This window comes from Ictalurus punctatus, chromosome 25 (genome assembly GCF_001660625.3).
Source record: "Ictalurus punctatus breed USDA103 chromosome 25, Coco_2.0, whole genome shotgun sequence".
In the NCBI taxonomy this organism is placed as follows: domain Eukaryota; kingdom Metazoa; phylum Chordata; class Actinopteri; order Siluriformes; family Ictaluridae; genus Ictalurus; species Ictalurus punctatus.
This window is the reverse complement of record NC_030440.2, coordinates 18212671-18228288: the sequence shown is the minus strand read 5'-3', so window position 1 is coordinate 18228288 and position 15618 is coordinate 18212671. Positions and strand designations below refer to the sequence as shown.

The window sequence follows — 15618 nt, the reverse complement described above, 5'->3', positions numbered from 1 at the left end:
ACAGTGTCTGTTCTAACAATGATGTAATCCTTTGTCCAAAGTATCAAAAGCAAGCACAGAATTCTAGACTTTTCAGTATTCACGTGTACCAACAATGGTTTTTTTTTTTGGTGCCATTTTGAGTACAGATGTGTGGTACATGGTCGTCTCAGGATGCGCACCAACTATGATATGAATGCATGCAGGATATGCACTGTGCAATTAAATAAATAAATAAATAAATAAATAAAGGTTCACTTGTAATGGTATTTCTTTTTTTAAATGTGCGGTGTTTTGTTGTGCTTGTGGAACAGACCGGAACATACGAAGGCGGTGGTGTTGCCGGAGTTGGTTGAGCTGGCGCGTGATGAGGGCAGCACTGTGAGACTGGCAGCCTTCGACACCATCATCAACCTCCTGGAGATGTTCGACAGCGGTGAGCTACATTACTCCTTTATTACCAGTCATTTATTCACTTCAGGTTTATCGTCCAGTCCGTACAGGATATTGTTCTGTGATTGCTGCTTGATTTTCCTGCAGCTTTTTTCAAAATTTCTGACCGTGCCTGTTGTTAAAAGTGCGATTCAGGTAGAACTGTGTAAAGATACGGACGTAGCGCTGCGGTGAAGGTCTCCGTCTCCGTTGTGCCCTTTTCCACAGACGACAGGACACGTGTTATATTCCCGCTGGTGAAGACGTTCTGTGAGAAGTGCTTTAAAGCTGACGAGGCAGTGCTGGCATCGCTGTCCTTCCAGTACGGCAAACTGTGTCACGGCCTCTCAGGTGAGCGTCCCGACCGTGATCGCACCTGCGCAGCTCAAACAGGCCGCTAACAGCAGGACTATAACATGTCTGTGTTGACATATCCAGAGCTGGGCTTAACCCTAGTAACCCTAAATTTGGTAAGACTCGAACTCGAACGTTTTCGTGATTTAACCACAGCGAAGCAGTAGTGCAATGTATGCAAAAGTATTGGCGCCCTTGGTCAAGGCGCGTTTTGGTTATTATGAGGTTAACGCAGCAGTAAGGAGCCGCCTTGCACGTCGTGCACGGTGTGTTTCTGCAAATGTTTGATGCACCTGTAGTATTCGTTTGCTGGATGTACGGTAACACACCGCAAAGTGAAAAACGGTAAATGTGGTTCGTAAAAACGTATGCGCACTTTCCTAGTTCATTTCCTAAGGTCTCAGGTGACGAAAGCGAGCTCCAGGGCATAAAACATTTTCTGACCCTTTAAATGTCTCAGGATGTTGAACAAACAAAAAGGGAAAGGCTAGGAAACGATATCTAGATGCTTCCGGTTTGTAATTTCCACTGTCTGAAATGTTATTAGGAATGAATGGAACGCATCCTGATATGAAAGACTAAGAAGAGTAAGAGAAGCATGTGATGATGATGATGATGATGATAGATGATAGATTAAACATGCAGTGCATGCAAGTAATGTGACCTTAAAAAGTTTCTAAACTTAAGAGTGTTGCTATAAACACAGCAGCTGGCTGTAAGAAATATCTTAGAGTGCTCTGATTTCTGCCTCTTGAGAAACCCCGTCTCAGACGCTTCTACTCCAGAAAAATCTGGCAACCTCAATGGTGTGACCCACATACAGGTGATTTTAATAATCTGAACGCTGCGGACAGAAAATGGACGTAAGTTAGCTGCGTAACCCGGCTCTGAATACGAGGAACGTTCCCCTTTGCTTAACGCTACATCCGAGCTCTGACTTACTCACAGTGGTAGCTCAGTGGTTAAAACGTCGGGCTACTGATCAGAGTTCAAACCCCAGCACCGCCAATGCACCACTGCTGGGCTCTTGAGCAAGGCCCTTAAACCTCAACTGCTCAAAAGTATAAATAAAATAAAAACGTAACTCCCGAAGCCAGCCGTTGTGAGCTCAGATTCCGCTGGAGAACTTCCGATCTTTCATTAAATACCTCTGCTTACACATGAGCTCTCTTATCCAGACGTCTCCAGATCTGTGCTGATCGCAACTCTGACTCTCCACACAGCGTCTTTCACAGACGAGCAGCACCTCTGGTTCCTGGAGTTCTATAAGAAGCTGTGTTGCCTTGGTCTGCAGCATGAGAACGGCCACTGCGAGAGCCAACCTTACCCTCTGGAACTGGAGAACAAGTACGCACTGGTGCGCCGCAACTGCGCCTACAATTTCCCAGTGAGTGACACAAAGCACTGACATCACACGCGTTTAGATATTGTTGTTGTTTTTTTTTAAATCCAAAAGCTCAGGAGCTCCGAAAAACAGATTCCTCTCCATACCCGCATGCACGAGTACAAAGCCCACAGCAGGACGCCATTAAACGGGCTGTTTCCGAAGCCGCTTCATATCCTGTCCCCTCTCGATCTGAGCCGAGCTCAAAAGCAACGTGACGTGCTTTGAAAGCATGCAGAAAGGAGCGCAGAGAGACCCGCTGTGACCGAGGACGCTTTGATCTGCGAGCTCGTCGGAGGAAATTAAACCTGGATCTGCGCCATCTGCCTGTGCTGAAGTGCTCTTCTGATTTCTGCGCTGGTTATTAATAGACGCTCCGCATCCGTGCACTTCCTGGGAACACTTTTAAGTAGAAATGACCTCAGACTTAATGATCGCTTAATGATACTTAATGATCGCTGTAGTATTCATTTCGTTTGCCTTGGCTTCATAAACAGAGAGTGAGTACGGAACAAAGCAGCACATAATTCATAATCGATTAAAGGCTGACATACTTTTTATCCGTTTATGGTTACATTCTATGTTGTGATACATCCATGAAATAAGGTAGTCATTTCAGCAGTTATAAACTATATACACAGTAAGGCCAAAAGTTTGTGGACACCTGACCATCACGCCCCCTTTGTTTCTGACATACTGTTCCGGCCCCCAGGCTGGTGATCTGTCCACTCACGACCATACTGCGAATTCCTCGCTCTGTCCACAGGCCATGGTGTTATTTGCTGACCCAAACCACTTCCTGTCTGAGCTGTACCGGACCTTCTCAAGCCTCTGTCATGATCCTGAGATCTCAGTGCGGCGCACAGCTGCCGAGGGGTTCCATGAGGTAGGAACCGTGCTGTACTTTCACATAAATACACAACCCAGTATCTCATAGCTGGTAACGATTTAGCATTATTTATAGCAGTGTAAAAAAAAAAAAAAGTCATTGTATTACAACAGCAAAGCAAAATGCAATCGCATCAGTGGGGAAAAAACAACAACGTGAAACGCACTACACGCGAGCATGGAGAAAACATTTCACACTGAAAAGCAAAACCTTCATTACTGTACGTTGTTCTTATTTTGCTTGAACTCACCGCTGAAAAACAATCAGCAGGGTGATCTGTTATAGAGTTCAAACTCTGACTCCGTGCCAGAAGTGAAGGTAAAGCCCTGTCGCACTGCATTGCACATACGGGCCACGCCGAAATGAAATCACTGTGGTTAGCACGTTCGTCTCACACCTCCAGGGTCGGGGGTTCGATTCCCGCCATGTGTGTGCAGAGTGTGCATGTTCTCTCCATTTTGCAGGGGTTTCCTCCCCCAGTCCAAACACATGCCTGGTAGGCTGATTGGCGTGTCTGTAGTGTATGAATGTGTGTGTGAATGTGTATGTGAGTGTGCCCTGCGATGGATTGGCACCCCGTCCTTGTGCCCCATGCTCCCTGGGATAGGCTCCAGGTTCCCCGGGACCCTGTAGGATAAGAGCTATAGAAGATGGATGGATGGATGGACATACATAACCACACAGTGAAATGCTTTTTACGACCGCGCCGATATGTACAAGAGAATAAAATTTTTTAATAAAATATAATAAAGATAAAAAGCATAATAAGAAAAAATATAACACAAAAAAGATATATACTAAAATAGTACTGTACAAAATATGATGTGAGTGAATGTAAAGATGTAAAGATGTAATAACAGGCAGGATGCGGTAGTGGATGTTGTATGTGTGAGTCCAGTTCTAGTCGTTGGTGTTCTCCTGGTTGGAGGTCCGAATCACCTGCAGGAATAAGCTCCTCCTCATGCCCTCCGGGTTGGCCTTCAGGGAATTGTTCCTAAAACATGTGACTAAAATACTTACAGCTCACAGCAGAACCGATCAAAGTACTCAGACTTAAATGTCTTCAACTCAGATCTTCACCATCCAGTCGTATTTGCAGTTATATACATGTTGATATCCCATACTGTATGATGCTGTGTGATGGTGTCACCATGGCAACAGTGAAATGCTGCATGACTGTTTACATTAAACGTGAAATGAGTCATGGACTGTCTCTTCTAAACACCGGCATGTAACCGCTGCGTACGTCTGATTCTGTTCACGCACGCCCTTATTATAAGGACCACACACACACACACACGCACACGCACGCACACACACACATACACACACACACACACACACACGCACACGCACGCACACACACACATACACACACACACTGTCTAAGAGTTAAAGGTTATAACTGAACTCTACACTTTTCTTTCTCAGGTGGTTAAACTGCTGGGTCCAAATGTGCATTATGTACACAAAGAGCTGATCACCTTACTGCAGGATGACTCATTAGAGGTGGGACCTGTGTGTGTGTGCGTGTGTGTGCGTATGCGTGTGTGTGCGTGCGTGTGGGTGCGTGTGTACGTGTGCGTGCGTGTGCATGCGTGTGTGTGTGTGTGAGTCCTGTAAAACACATGTTTGTGTTAACACTGTTCTAAGTGGGTGGATTGAAGCTGTGTGTGTGTGTGTGTGTGTGTGTGTGTGAGTGTGTGTGTGTGCGTGTATGATTCACTGCTGTCTAGCCTCTGTCTCATGGGGTTGTGTGACGTGTGGTGACACACTCAGTCCGGTCAGTCTGTGACAGTATAACTCTGCAGTCTAATTCACATTCCGCTACACTTCAGTCCTGCAGCTTTAGTGCATTGTGTTCTGTGGGGTTTGACATGTTAGGTTTAATATGTTAGTATTTTCTCCACTTCATCTACTCCCTACTTGTGGAAATGTAGCAGCTTGATCCTGTCTTCCAGCTGTGTGTGCAGAGAACTGGCTGTCTGATCCTCTGTCTGAGAGACTGTCTGTGCCTCTGTCTGATCCTCTGTCTGGGCCTCTGTCTTAGCTGCTGTCTGAGACACTGTCTGATCCTCTGTCTGAGCCTCTGTCTGTGCCTCTGCCTGTGCCTCTGTCTGAGACACTGTCTGATCCTCTGTCTGAGAGACTGTCTGGGCCTCTGTCTGATCCTCTGTCTGAGCCTCTGTCTGTGCCTCTGTCTGAGACACTGTCTGAACCTCTGTGTGAATCAATGTCTGATCCTCTGTCTGTATCTGTCTGAGTCTCTGTCTGAACCTCTGTCTGAGACACAGTCTGTGCCTCTGTTCTGGGCCTCTGTCTGTGCCTCTGTCTGAGCCTCTGTCTGAGACACTGTCTGGGCCTCTGTGTGATCCTCTGTCTGAGCCTCTGTCTGAGACACTGTCTGAACCTCTGTGTGAATCAATGTCTGATCCTCTGTCTGTATCTGTCTGAGTCTCTGTCTGAACCTCTGTCTGAGACACAGTCTGTGCCTCTGTCTGAGCCTCTGTCTGAGACACTGTCTGGGCCTCTGTGTGATCCTCTGTCTGAGCCTCTGTCTGAGACACTGTCTGGGACTCTGTCTGATCCTCTGCCTGAGACACTGTCTGAACCTCGGTCTGAAAAACTGTCTGATCCTCTGTCTGAACCTTTGTCTGATTGTCTGTCTTTGCATCTATCTGAGCCTCTGTCTGAGCCTCTGTCTGAACCTTTGTCTGAGACACTGTCTGAACCTCTGTCTAAGATTCTGTCTGAACTTGGGTCTATGGTTTTTGCAGGTACTGGATGCCCTACTCAATCATCTCCAGGAGACATTGGAACTGGCAACATCCAGGGGAGAGGGATCAGGACCTGAGAGCAAGGTACCTTTTTTGGCCACTCGAACCATCCTCTTCACAGTGCGTTGAGACGATATAGACACACGTCCAGTTCCAGGTCGATTCATAACATCTCCAGTTCTTAATTATTGCCCTGATGGTGGAAATGTGCATTTTCAATGCTTGTGCTATTTTCTTATAGACACGCCCCATTGTGTGAAGCTCAACAACCTTTTGCCGCACATCACAGCTCTATTCCTCGCTCTTACCCACTGTTATGAGTGACTAAGGGAATTTGGCCTGTGTGTTACCTCATATTGAGCAATTTCCTGTTCCTAGTCACCTATATCAATGGGAATATACTTCAAATATTTTTTTCTCAAATGAATTCACAGGGGTGCCAATAATTCTTGCACACTTATATTTAACAAAGATATATATTTTTTGATAAACCTGTGTTTTCTTTGCAATTGTTTGATATCCATGAGAGCAGTGTATTTTTGATTTTTTTTTTTTAAACAAAAGATCAAAAGGTTAAACAATGAAGACAATTTTTCACAGCCTTCTTTGCTCATATTTACCAAGGGTGCCAATATTAGTGGACGGTGCTGTATATATAACAACTCTTCCTCCTCCTCCTCCTACTACTAGTAGCACTATTACTACTACTACTGCTACTATTTCTCCTCCTCCTCCTCCTCCTCCTACTACTACTAATATGTGTATTTTGTCCTCCTGATGTATATAATAATTTTGTTTCTCATCGTATCTCTGTGGTACTGTACTCGAACGGCTCCCCTCAGCAGGTGAATGTTCCTGACCTGGTTCCTGCACTGGTGGGTGCTGAGCAGAAGGTGGCGTCCTCACTGCGCTGGCGTGTCCATGAGAAGCTGCTGCAGCGTTACTCCTGTTTGCCCCGCGTCATCTCCGGAGACCACATCTACTTCCGCTTCCTGCAGAGGATGTTCAGCATCATCACCACCAATGTGAGACACACACACACATACGGCGAACCCGACACACACTGACATTTGATATAACCCATTTTTCCCTCCCGTGTGTGTGTGTAGAATGTTTTACCGGTGCAGAGGGAAGCCGCCCGGACGCTGTGTGTGTTTCTGCGCTACAACCGCAAGCAGGAGCAGAGACAGGAGATCATCAGCAAAATAGTGCAGGGTGAGTGAACTCTACATTTACATGATAATTAATATACATAAGAAGGTGTAAAGTTTAATCTTAATTTCGTTTGATACTTTTAACATATCGGTGTAAAAAATTTCATATATATATATATACAGTATCTCACAAAAGTGAGTACACCCCTCACATTTTTGTAAATATTTGATTATATCTTTTCATGTGACATTTTATTTTAAATAACTTTTTTTAAAAAATGTTTTTTTTACCTCATTTAAGAGCTTGCTCAAGGGCGGAGTTACTGGAACCGGTTACGGTTTCTGGACCTGTGTGACATCGCTATAGATCTCTTCTCTAAATCCTACTTCTGTAAGCACTTCCTCCTGCAGGCGCTGGAGCTCATCACGGACCCCGTGGCTAACGTCAGGTGACCTCTACAGCTACACCCCCATTACATGTCTACAGATCTCTATCCGCAGTGCATCGTGTTCATTATTCCTGTAGCCGAGGGTTAAAGTGTCTGTGTGTGATCGACCGTGTGCAGGTATAAACTGTGCTACATGCTGCCCAGGCTCAGGTCCACCATCCGGCTACCTGCCGATAAACATCTGCTTCAGCAGCTGGAGTTCTGTGTGAGAAAACTGCTCTGTCGCGAGAAGGACAAAGACGTCGTAGCTACTGTACGCAAGGTGAGATACATTCTCACTTTTTGTTCCCTTAAAAAGCAAGAATTTTAAAAAATTAACACGTTCCAAATCTTTTTTTTTTTTTTTTCTCAGACAGTCCTGGAGTTGGACAAAATGGACATCTCAGAACCGGTATTTATTTATTTATTTCTCTCTAACCTGTTCATGCTTTTATCAGATAGTATTTTAGTGTTGTGAGATCTTAGATGATTTTTCACTCCGGCAGTATCATAAAAGGCATGAAAGAGACCTGCTGGACCAAAAGAAGGAGAAGGAGGAAACTTTACTGTTGGAAATGGTGAGAGATTAATCATGTAAAGGTATAAAAGCTAGGGACTGAAGTGGACTTAATTGGGACTATGTGTCTTGACTCTAGTCAAAATAACACATAGTATTGAAGTAGGGGGGGTTTGCAAAATGATCATTTTTTGTAAAGAGGCTCACAGGTTAGCGCACCAAATATGTAGCGTGCTAATAAACAATTCCATTATTAGCACATTTTGTCAGTTTATAGCCCTGAGTTTATTGCGCTATTTTTGCCCCCTAGTGGAATAACAGAGACTATTTTTTCTCTAATCTTTCAATTCAATTAAAAGACGATTTTTATTTAGAACAGAGATTATTAAATTCATTTCATGGGCCAGATTAGACCCTTATCAGATCTCTCCTGACCCTAGGCTGTGTGTTTCACACCCCTGGTATAGAGGACTTTTTGATTTGTTTCATTCCATCTCAAGTGGTCCAATAATTGCAGGGTTGGTTGCTTGACTGCTTTTAATTTTTTTATTTATTTTTTGAGTGATTACCTCTATGTATTGGCATTACAACACCACCATTTAAAAGAAATAATTTTTTAAATTAGTTTAACTACAACAGCCATCTTTGTGTCATGGTACGCAAGAAGTCTTGGTTATACAGCTGTTTATGGAACCCTCGATATCTTGGCTCAGGATGGTCCTAGCTCCTTGGAACTAAAACCGATTTCTAGAACCACATTACAACGTAAATGTACATTTGACACATTTGTGTTCCTTAGACTGTGTGACTACAGTTGAGAAATGACTTACTGCTTTTATCACAGGAGAATCACCACCACAGCTCTGTTTATGACCCTGTTCATTTGTAAAGCACCCAGCTGAACACTGCAATTCCATATTTGGATAAAATTGATACACGCATACCAACTGTACACCTGTATCAACATGATAGATCAGGCTGGTTCTTCAAATCTGGTCCTTCGAGGTCAACTGTCCTGCAGAGTTTACCTCCAATCTCAAACTCACAATTTTTACAACAGAATGCTACTATAGAGGACTTGTTTCTGCGAAAATTTCAGGTTTGTATCTAGTCCCCCTCCAGAGATATTCAACCCAAAAGCGAGGGAAATTAAATAAAAAAAAATGCAGTTTCTCGACCCCATAAAAAAATAAATTAATAATTAAGTCTCAAACCTGAAATGTTCTGCATGCACACTATACTTACCCAGGTACCCCCTAAAAAAATTCAGACTGAGACTCAAATCCTTACCATTATAAATTGATCCTAAAACTGGAACTCTGAGCAATATTGAGCATTACATCTGGACTCAGGTTCTAAGGAATAAGAATGTGTAAAATGTTTATATACTGTATGTCTATGCACCTTATCCAGATCAGGGTTTGTTTCAAGGAGCTAGGACTATCCTGAGCCAAGATATTGAGGTTTCTGTGAACAGCTGTATAACCGAAATTTGTTCTGTGCATTGACACAAAGATGGCCGTCGTAATTAAACCAAGTAAAAAAAACAAACAAACAACAAAAAAAAAAAACCTGGTGATTTTGCAATGACGATACATAGAGGAAATCACTCAAAAAAAAGGACGATTAAAACCAGTCGCACAACCTGCATTGGACAACCCGACATGGAATGACCCATCTCGAACTATGGGTAATTTCGATGTGTTATTAACTGGTAGAACATCAGTAGTATATTTTCTTATCTCTAAAATATACTTCCACGACCTGCAGATTTCATCTCCTGAAATAATCATCAGGAGAAACAAATTTCAGGCCCATCCAGGAACACTAATTATTTAGTGCACTTCAAAATTGATGTGATCTAAAATAAACTGAGCCAAATCAAAAAGATAAAGTACGGAGTTTTCCATCCAGCTCTTTTAGCCAACATTTGAAACTTTATATACAAACTCTCTGTGCAAAAAATTTGTATTCATGTAAAGAAATGAATGTCATCGTTTCATAATAAGCACTGTCGCATGTCATTGGTAACGCTGTTAGTATTTTTTATTTCTTTTTTAATCCACAGGAACTGCTAGAACGGCAGCAGAGTGAAGCGAAACTGACTGGAGAGAAGCACAGTGAAAAAAAGAGTAAGTAACGTTTAGGATCAGCTTCCAGGAAATTCTCCGACAGTACGTAGTGTTTTTATTATCACTATAACCCACGCTGTTATAGCAAAATCATCAGCAATGGAGTTGAAGCTGTTACCACGCTGAAGTTCATTATTTTACTATAAAAGCACGTCCTGAAGTGTTTTTCTCCTCTTAAACCACAGCAAACTGCTAATATTATAATTGATAAAAACGAATTTATAGTTACACTGAACGCTGTTGAGCATCCGTGACCAAAGTTAATTCCTCTTCTTACTTGCGTTACAGCAGCGATAAACAGTAGTCCCCTCACCACCCTCTCTTTGTCCTCTTGAAGTTAATAAGACCGAAAAAACGTCGAAAATGTCAGAAAACGTAACCTTACAACGAAGCACCGACACTGGAGACTCCTTCCGTGCATGTTACGTAAACTTCTCCTTACAGAAAACGTCACCACGCCGATCATTCCACATGGTTTTTAATCTGTTTATGTGGCGCTTCCAGCGTACAAGTCCCTGTGAATGAGCTGTTGCTATGGAAACGATAACGTTATTAGAACAAGGGCATGAATACGTTATTATAGATTTGTGACCTCTGAGCGATCAGGACGAGGGATTAAACAGCACCGTGGTGTAAGAGTAATGCTCTGATGTTCTGCGCAGGACGAGACAGCAAAGCAGGACTGTCTGGTACCAAAGGCATGTCAGGGTCCACATCTGGAGCCACCCTGTCCACATCTGCTGGTTAGTGTGGTGTCTGGCAGAGAGAGGATGTTGTGTTGAATGTTGTGATGATGATGATGATGATGATGATGATGATTACAGGTAAGGAGATGCGGAGAGCCAAGCTGGCTCGCAGTCGTTCCCTCAGTAGCCACCCGAGCACTCCCAAAATGTCCAACTCTGATAAAACTCTGTGAGTAGAACAGCATATCTTCCAGTTCCATGACAAATTGATTGGAATATAAATAGTTTGATAATGTAGTAATTGAGTAGACGGTGATAAAAGAAACGCGGTGTCACGATTCCAAATTCGAAGAAATGTCTTTTATCATGACAAAATCTGCTGCATTTATCTTCCACATTAAAACTTTACAGCAGTGTTATTTGCTTGTCACTCTCCTTAAGGCAAGACTCCACAGGTAAACAGGGTCGTTTATTTTGAACGCAATAGATCATAAACAGAGATTCAGTCAGTGTGACTTATAAGGTGCATAAGGGAAATCGATGTGTATATCACGATGGCACGTAAACTGATATACAGTATACCAGGAAACAAGCTTTACAGAGATATACGGCATGATGTGCTGGTGAAGTGGGTGGAGCTTAAAGCTTTGTTCACAGTTGCTAAGATTCGGATGATGCGACGGTCACTATTGGACCAAAACAAAAACAGTGACATCAAGTTTTGATCATTTCATTACTACAGTGTGGCGTAAACGGAATTGTGCTTTCCAGCTGTGATGTCTTGCCTTAAAGATTGTAATAAATCTTATAACGAGTGTCATTACGTTTCACAAAGTTCATTAACACACAATTTGTACTATTCCTTAGAAAAGTGAAGGAATCAGGAAGTTGTCCTGGATCAGGGAAGAGCTCCATAATAACAATTAATGGTAATTTTGTTTGTTTTTTTCCCCTTAATGAGCAACTCATCATGTTATATTTGTAAAACACGTTGACTAAAATGAGAACATAGTAGCAGTCGTGTTTCATATTAGACACCAGTATTTCTGGGGGAATGTAGAAAATTATGGGACTTTTGTTTTAAATTCTTACGTTTAATTCTTAGGTTTTTATCTCGGAAAGTGCTGTTAGGTGTTGCTAGGGAAGATGAGATGATCTCTTATAGAATGCAACAAGAAATACATAGAGTGTGCTGTACATGACCTTGATTTTTGGAAGAGAAGTGAAAAGAGGAGAGTTTTCTGACCTGAAGCCATTACATCTAGGTGGCATGCACAAAGCATCAATAGAAACCATCTACAAGTTCCTACAAGTTCCTTCCTGCCTGCATGACTGAAGAGAATTCTGCAGTCTAACAGCCTTTCTCCATGTCTGCACCTCTCTGTCTCCTAGATGATGCCCTGAGACCCCATCATTTCGTGGCGTCCTCGTCCACGTCGCTGTCCCAGACTCCCTCCACATCGTCCATGCCCGTGCTGATCCGCAGCAACACGAGCAGCTCCGTAGAGCATCGCAGCAACAGCAGCAAAGACGCACAGTCCAGAAAACTCTCCATGTACGTCTCAACACTGTAGAGAAAATACGTTCAGCCTCAGAAGTAGGTTCTAACTGACAATAACATTACGTCTAGTTCAAAATGAGATTCAGGTTTCAATTCCAGTCATGCTAGGAGTGGGCGTGGTCAGAGGTTGCGCAGGAGTGTATGGGTATGGTTAGAAGGTCTGCTGGAATAGTTAGGGGTGTGGTCAGAGTTTCTGCAGGAGTGGATGGGTGTAGTCAGAGTTTCTTCAGGAGTGGATGGGTGGAGTAAGAGTTTCTGCAGGAGTGGATGGGTGTAGTGAGAGTTTCTGCAGGAGTGGATGGGTGGAGTAAGAGTTTCTGCGGGAGTGGATGGGTGTAGTGAGAGTTTCTTCAGGAGTGGATGGGTGTAGTGAGAGTTTCTTCAGGAGTGAATGGGTGTAGTCAGAGTTTCTTCAGGAGTGAATGGGTGTAGTGAGAGTTTCTGCAGGAGTGGATGGGTGGAGTAAGAGTTTCTGCGGGAGTGGATGGGTGGAGTAAGAGTTTCTGCAGGAGTGGATGGGTGTAGTGAGAGTTTCTGCAGGAGTGGATGGGTGTAGTGAGAGTTTCTGCAGGAGTGGATGGGTGGAGACAGTTTCTTCAGGAGTGGATGGGTGTAGTCAGAGTTTCTTTAGGAGTAGATGGGTGTAGTAAGAGTTTCTGCAGGAGTGGATGGGTGTGGTCAGAGTTTCTTCAGGAGTGGATGGGTGTGGTCAGAGTTTCTTTAGGAGTAGATGGGTGTAGTCAGAGTTTCTTCAGGAGTGAATGGGTGTAGACAGTTTCTTCAGGAGTGGATGGTGTAGTCAGAGTTTCTTCAGGAGTGGATGGGTGTAGACAGTTTCTGCAGCAGTGGATGGGTGTAGTCAGAGTTTCTTCAGGAGTGGATGGGTGTAGACAGAGTTTCTGCAGGAGTGGATGGGTGTAGTCAGAGTTTCTTCAGGAGTGGATGGGTGTAGACAGAGTTTCTGCAGGAGTGGATGGGTGTAGTGAGAGTTTCTGCAGGAGTGGATGGGTGTAGTGAGAGTTTCTGCAGGAGTGGATGGGTGTAGTCAGAGTTTCTGCAGGAGTGGATGGGTGTAGACAGAGTTTCTGCAGGAGTGGATGGGTGTAGTGAGAGTTTCTTCAGGAGTGGATGGGTGTAGTCAGAGTTTCTGCAGGAGTGGGTGGGTGTAGTCAGATTTTCTGCAGGAGTGGATGGGTGGAGTAAGAGTTTCTGCAGGAGTGGATGGGTGTAGTCAGAGTTTCTGCAGGAGTGGGTGGGTGTAGACCGTTTCTGCAGGAGTAGATGGGTGTAGTCAGAGTTTCTTCAGGAGTGGATGGGTGTAGTCAGATTTTCTGCAGGAGTGGATGGGTGGAGTAAGAGTTTCTGCAGGAGTGGATGGGTGGAGTTTCTGTGGGGGTTCTTGGTCACCAGTAAGTTTTGTTTTACTGGGACTTGTGTGTGGAAACGCTGTTCATTTGACAACTAAAAAATAATAATTAAGGAATAAACATCTGCATGCTTTAATATGAAAATATTCAATGATCAGAATCCTCTTACCACCACAGAGTTTTTATTTTCTTATTACAGCACGTCCCCAAGCACTTTATTCCTCTCATACCAGAGCAAGTTACCAGCATCACAGTATTTATAGAATGAATTTAATGTCTGTGAAACAAGTTATTTCCTAATCTATAAACGATTGCTTCCGCACCACGTCTCTCAGAGTTAATAATAACATGCCTGTCTTGTTACCAAGAGGCCCAAAGGCAATTCCGAGCACGATGCTACCCCCACCATGCTCTCAGGTGCTCTCGGGGTGTATTTATATCAACATCACATGACACTGCACACTCTACTCAACTAATTATCTGACTTGTGATGGAAACCAAAACTAATTTAGCAACACACAGAAAAGGTATCTGGGTGAATACTTACGCAATCGCGGCTTTTTTATTTCAAACCCATTTTGCAGACTGTTTTTATTACGTGTTTCAGTACGTGTTCAGTAGTGGGCAGTAATTTGTGTAGACGTGTAATCCAAGTGAAACCGATTTCATTTCCAGACTGTAACGATAAAAAAAGTGTAAACGTGCATGGGGGGGTTCCTTATGCATGGTTCTGTATAATATATATTATTGGACTATTTTTGCTTCGTGATGTTCACGATAAAGAAATAGAGAAGGAAGTAAATAATTTGTCCTCTAATTTTGCTTTGAGTTCTACAGATGTTGGCATTTGAAATACTGTAAGATGTGCCGTCTCAAAGTGTTAAGATTTGTTTCTTCTTCCCCCCGCCTGTGTGTGTTAGACAAAGGAAGTCTAACTCATTCGGCATGCAGTCTGGAAGGGAATGATGTACCGTTCAGGTGAGGGGACTTTGACACGGAGCCTGAAGGAGAACCAGATGGTGATACGTTCGTCTTCAGGACGCTGCGTTCATCCCTCATTCCTCCTCTGGAGCAGAACCGGCTGAACTCTCATGCTCAGGCTGTGGAGGAGGAAAACAGGAGGCACCAGGATTCTTCTCACAAGTAAACATCGATCCATCTCTGCCTTATTTCACACCAAAACTTGTATCATTTGTCCAAAAAAAGAGGAAGAGTAATAGGTAATCTGATGTATTTTATTTATTGAGTCATTTATTTTGATTTGTTTTTTCTTTTTCTTTTTTTCTTTTTGTATTATAGCATGCTTTGCAGAATCTTTGTTTTATAATATTTTCCGACTCGCTAGGATAAAAGTGTGTATTTTTATGACTGAGCACCACCTTTAGGAGTTCTGGGACTCTCCATTTCCACCAGTGAGATTGTTCCTGGTGCTTTAAAGCACCCAAGTGATTCACGCCAACACAGAACCCAAACAATAAAGCCCATGGTGAACACCACTCATGACTTTTTGAAGTTTTTGAAGACTTGAATGAATGAGCGTTCTGCACAGAATTCTGATAGCAGTAAGGAATAAAACACGACAGGGCGGTGTGATGAAGCGGAGTTATCGTTTTCTGTATTTATTCAGTACTTTTTCCTATAGCAGCATATCCCTGAGTGTTTTATTCCTCTTATACCATAGTAATCAGCTAACAATTGCAATTTTTATTTATTAAAGAATGACAGGTCATACTGTACATCTGTACGTACCGTACTGTACAAAGGCAACTGTACATGTTGCGCTTTACCTCTTTTGAAGTTAATAAGCGAAAAAAAGAAAAAAAAAAAAGCAGCTTGCCATGTTACTGAGAAACCGGAAAGCATAAACTCCTCTGTCCTGAAGATGTCGGAAACTTACAGCTTTACCTCTGACTCTTAAAAAGTGCTGACATCGGAGACTCCTTCCATAAATGTTACAT

General features: G+C 43.1%; 1 protein-coding gene across 1 annotated transcript in view; it reads left to right on the top strand.

The window, feature by feature from the left end:
* Positions 1–15156, top strand: part of ppp4r4 (protein phosphatase 4, regulatory subunit 4) — a 28003-nt gene extending 12847 nt beyond the window's left edge. Inside the window, exons 8-25 of the mRNA XM_017456511.3 lie at positions 294–415; positions 640–762; positions 1989–2152; positions 2916–3035; positions 4470–4547; positions 5816–5899; positions 6658–6840; positions 6925–7030; positions 7271–7418; positions 7536–7680; positions 7771–7809; positions 7904–7975; positions 9983–10046; positions 10709–10789; positions 10871–10961; positions 11600–11661; positions 12125–12287; positions 14581–15156. Of these exons, the coding sequence (XP_017312000.1) occupies positions 294–415; positions 640–762; positions 1989–2152; positions 2916–3035; positions 4470–4547; positions 5816–5899; positions 6658–6840; positions 6925–7030; positions 7271–7418; positions 7536–7680; positions 7771–7809; positions 7904–7975; positions 9983–10046; positions 10709–10789; positions 10871–10961; positions 11600–11661; positions 12125–12287; positions 14581–14626 (1891 nt within the window). The 3' untranslated portion in view covers positions 14627–15156. The remainder of the gene's footprint in view (positions 1–293; positions 416–639; positions 763–1988; positions 2153–2915; positions 3036–4469; positions 4548–5815; positions 5900–6657; positions 6841–6924; positions 7031–7270; positions 7419–7535; positions 7681–7770; positions 7810–7903; positions 7976–9982; positions 10047–10708; positions 10790–10870; positions 10962–11599; positions 11662–12124; positions 12288–14580) is intronic.
* Positions 15157–15618: the final 462 nt, after the last annotated feature.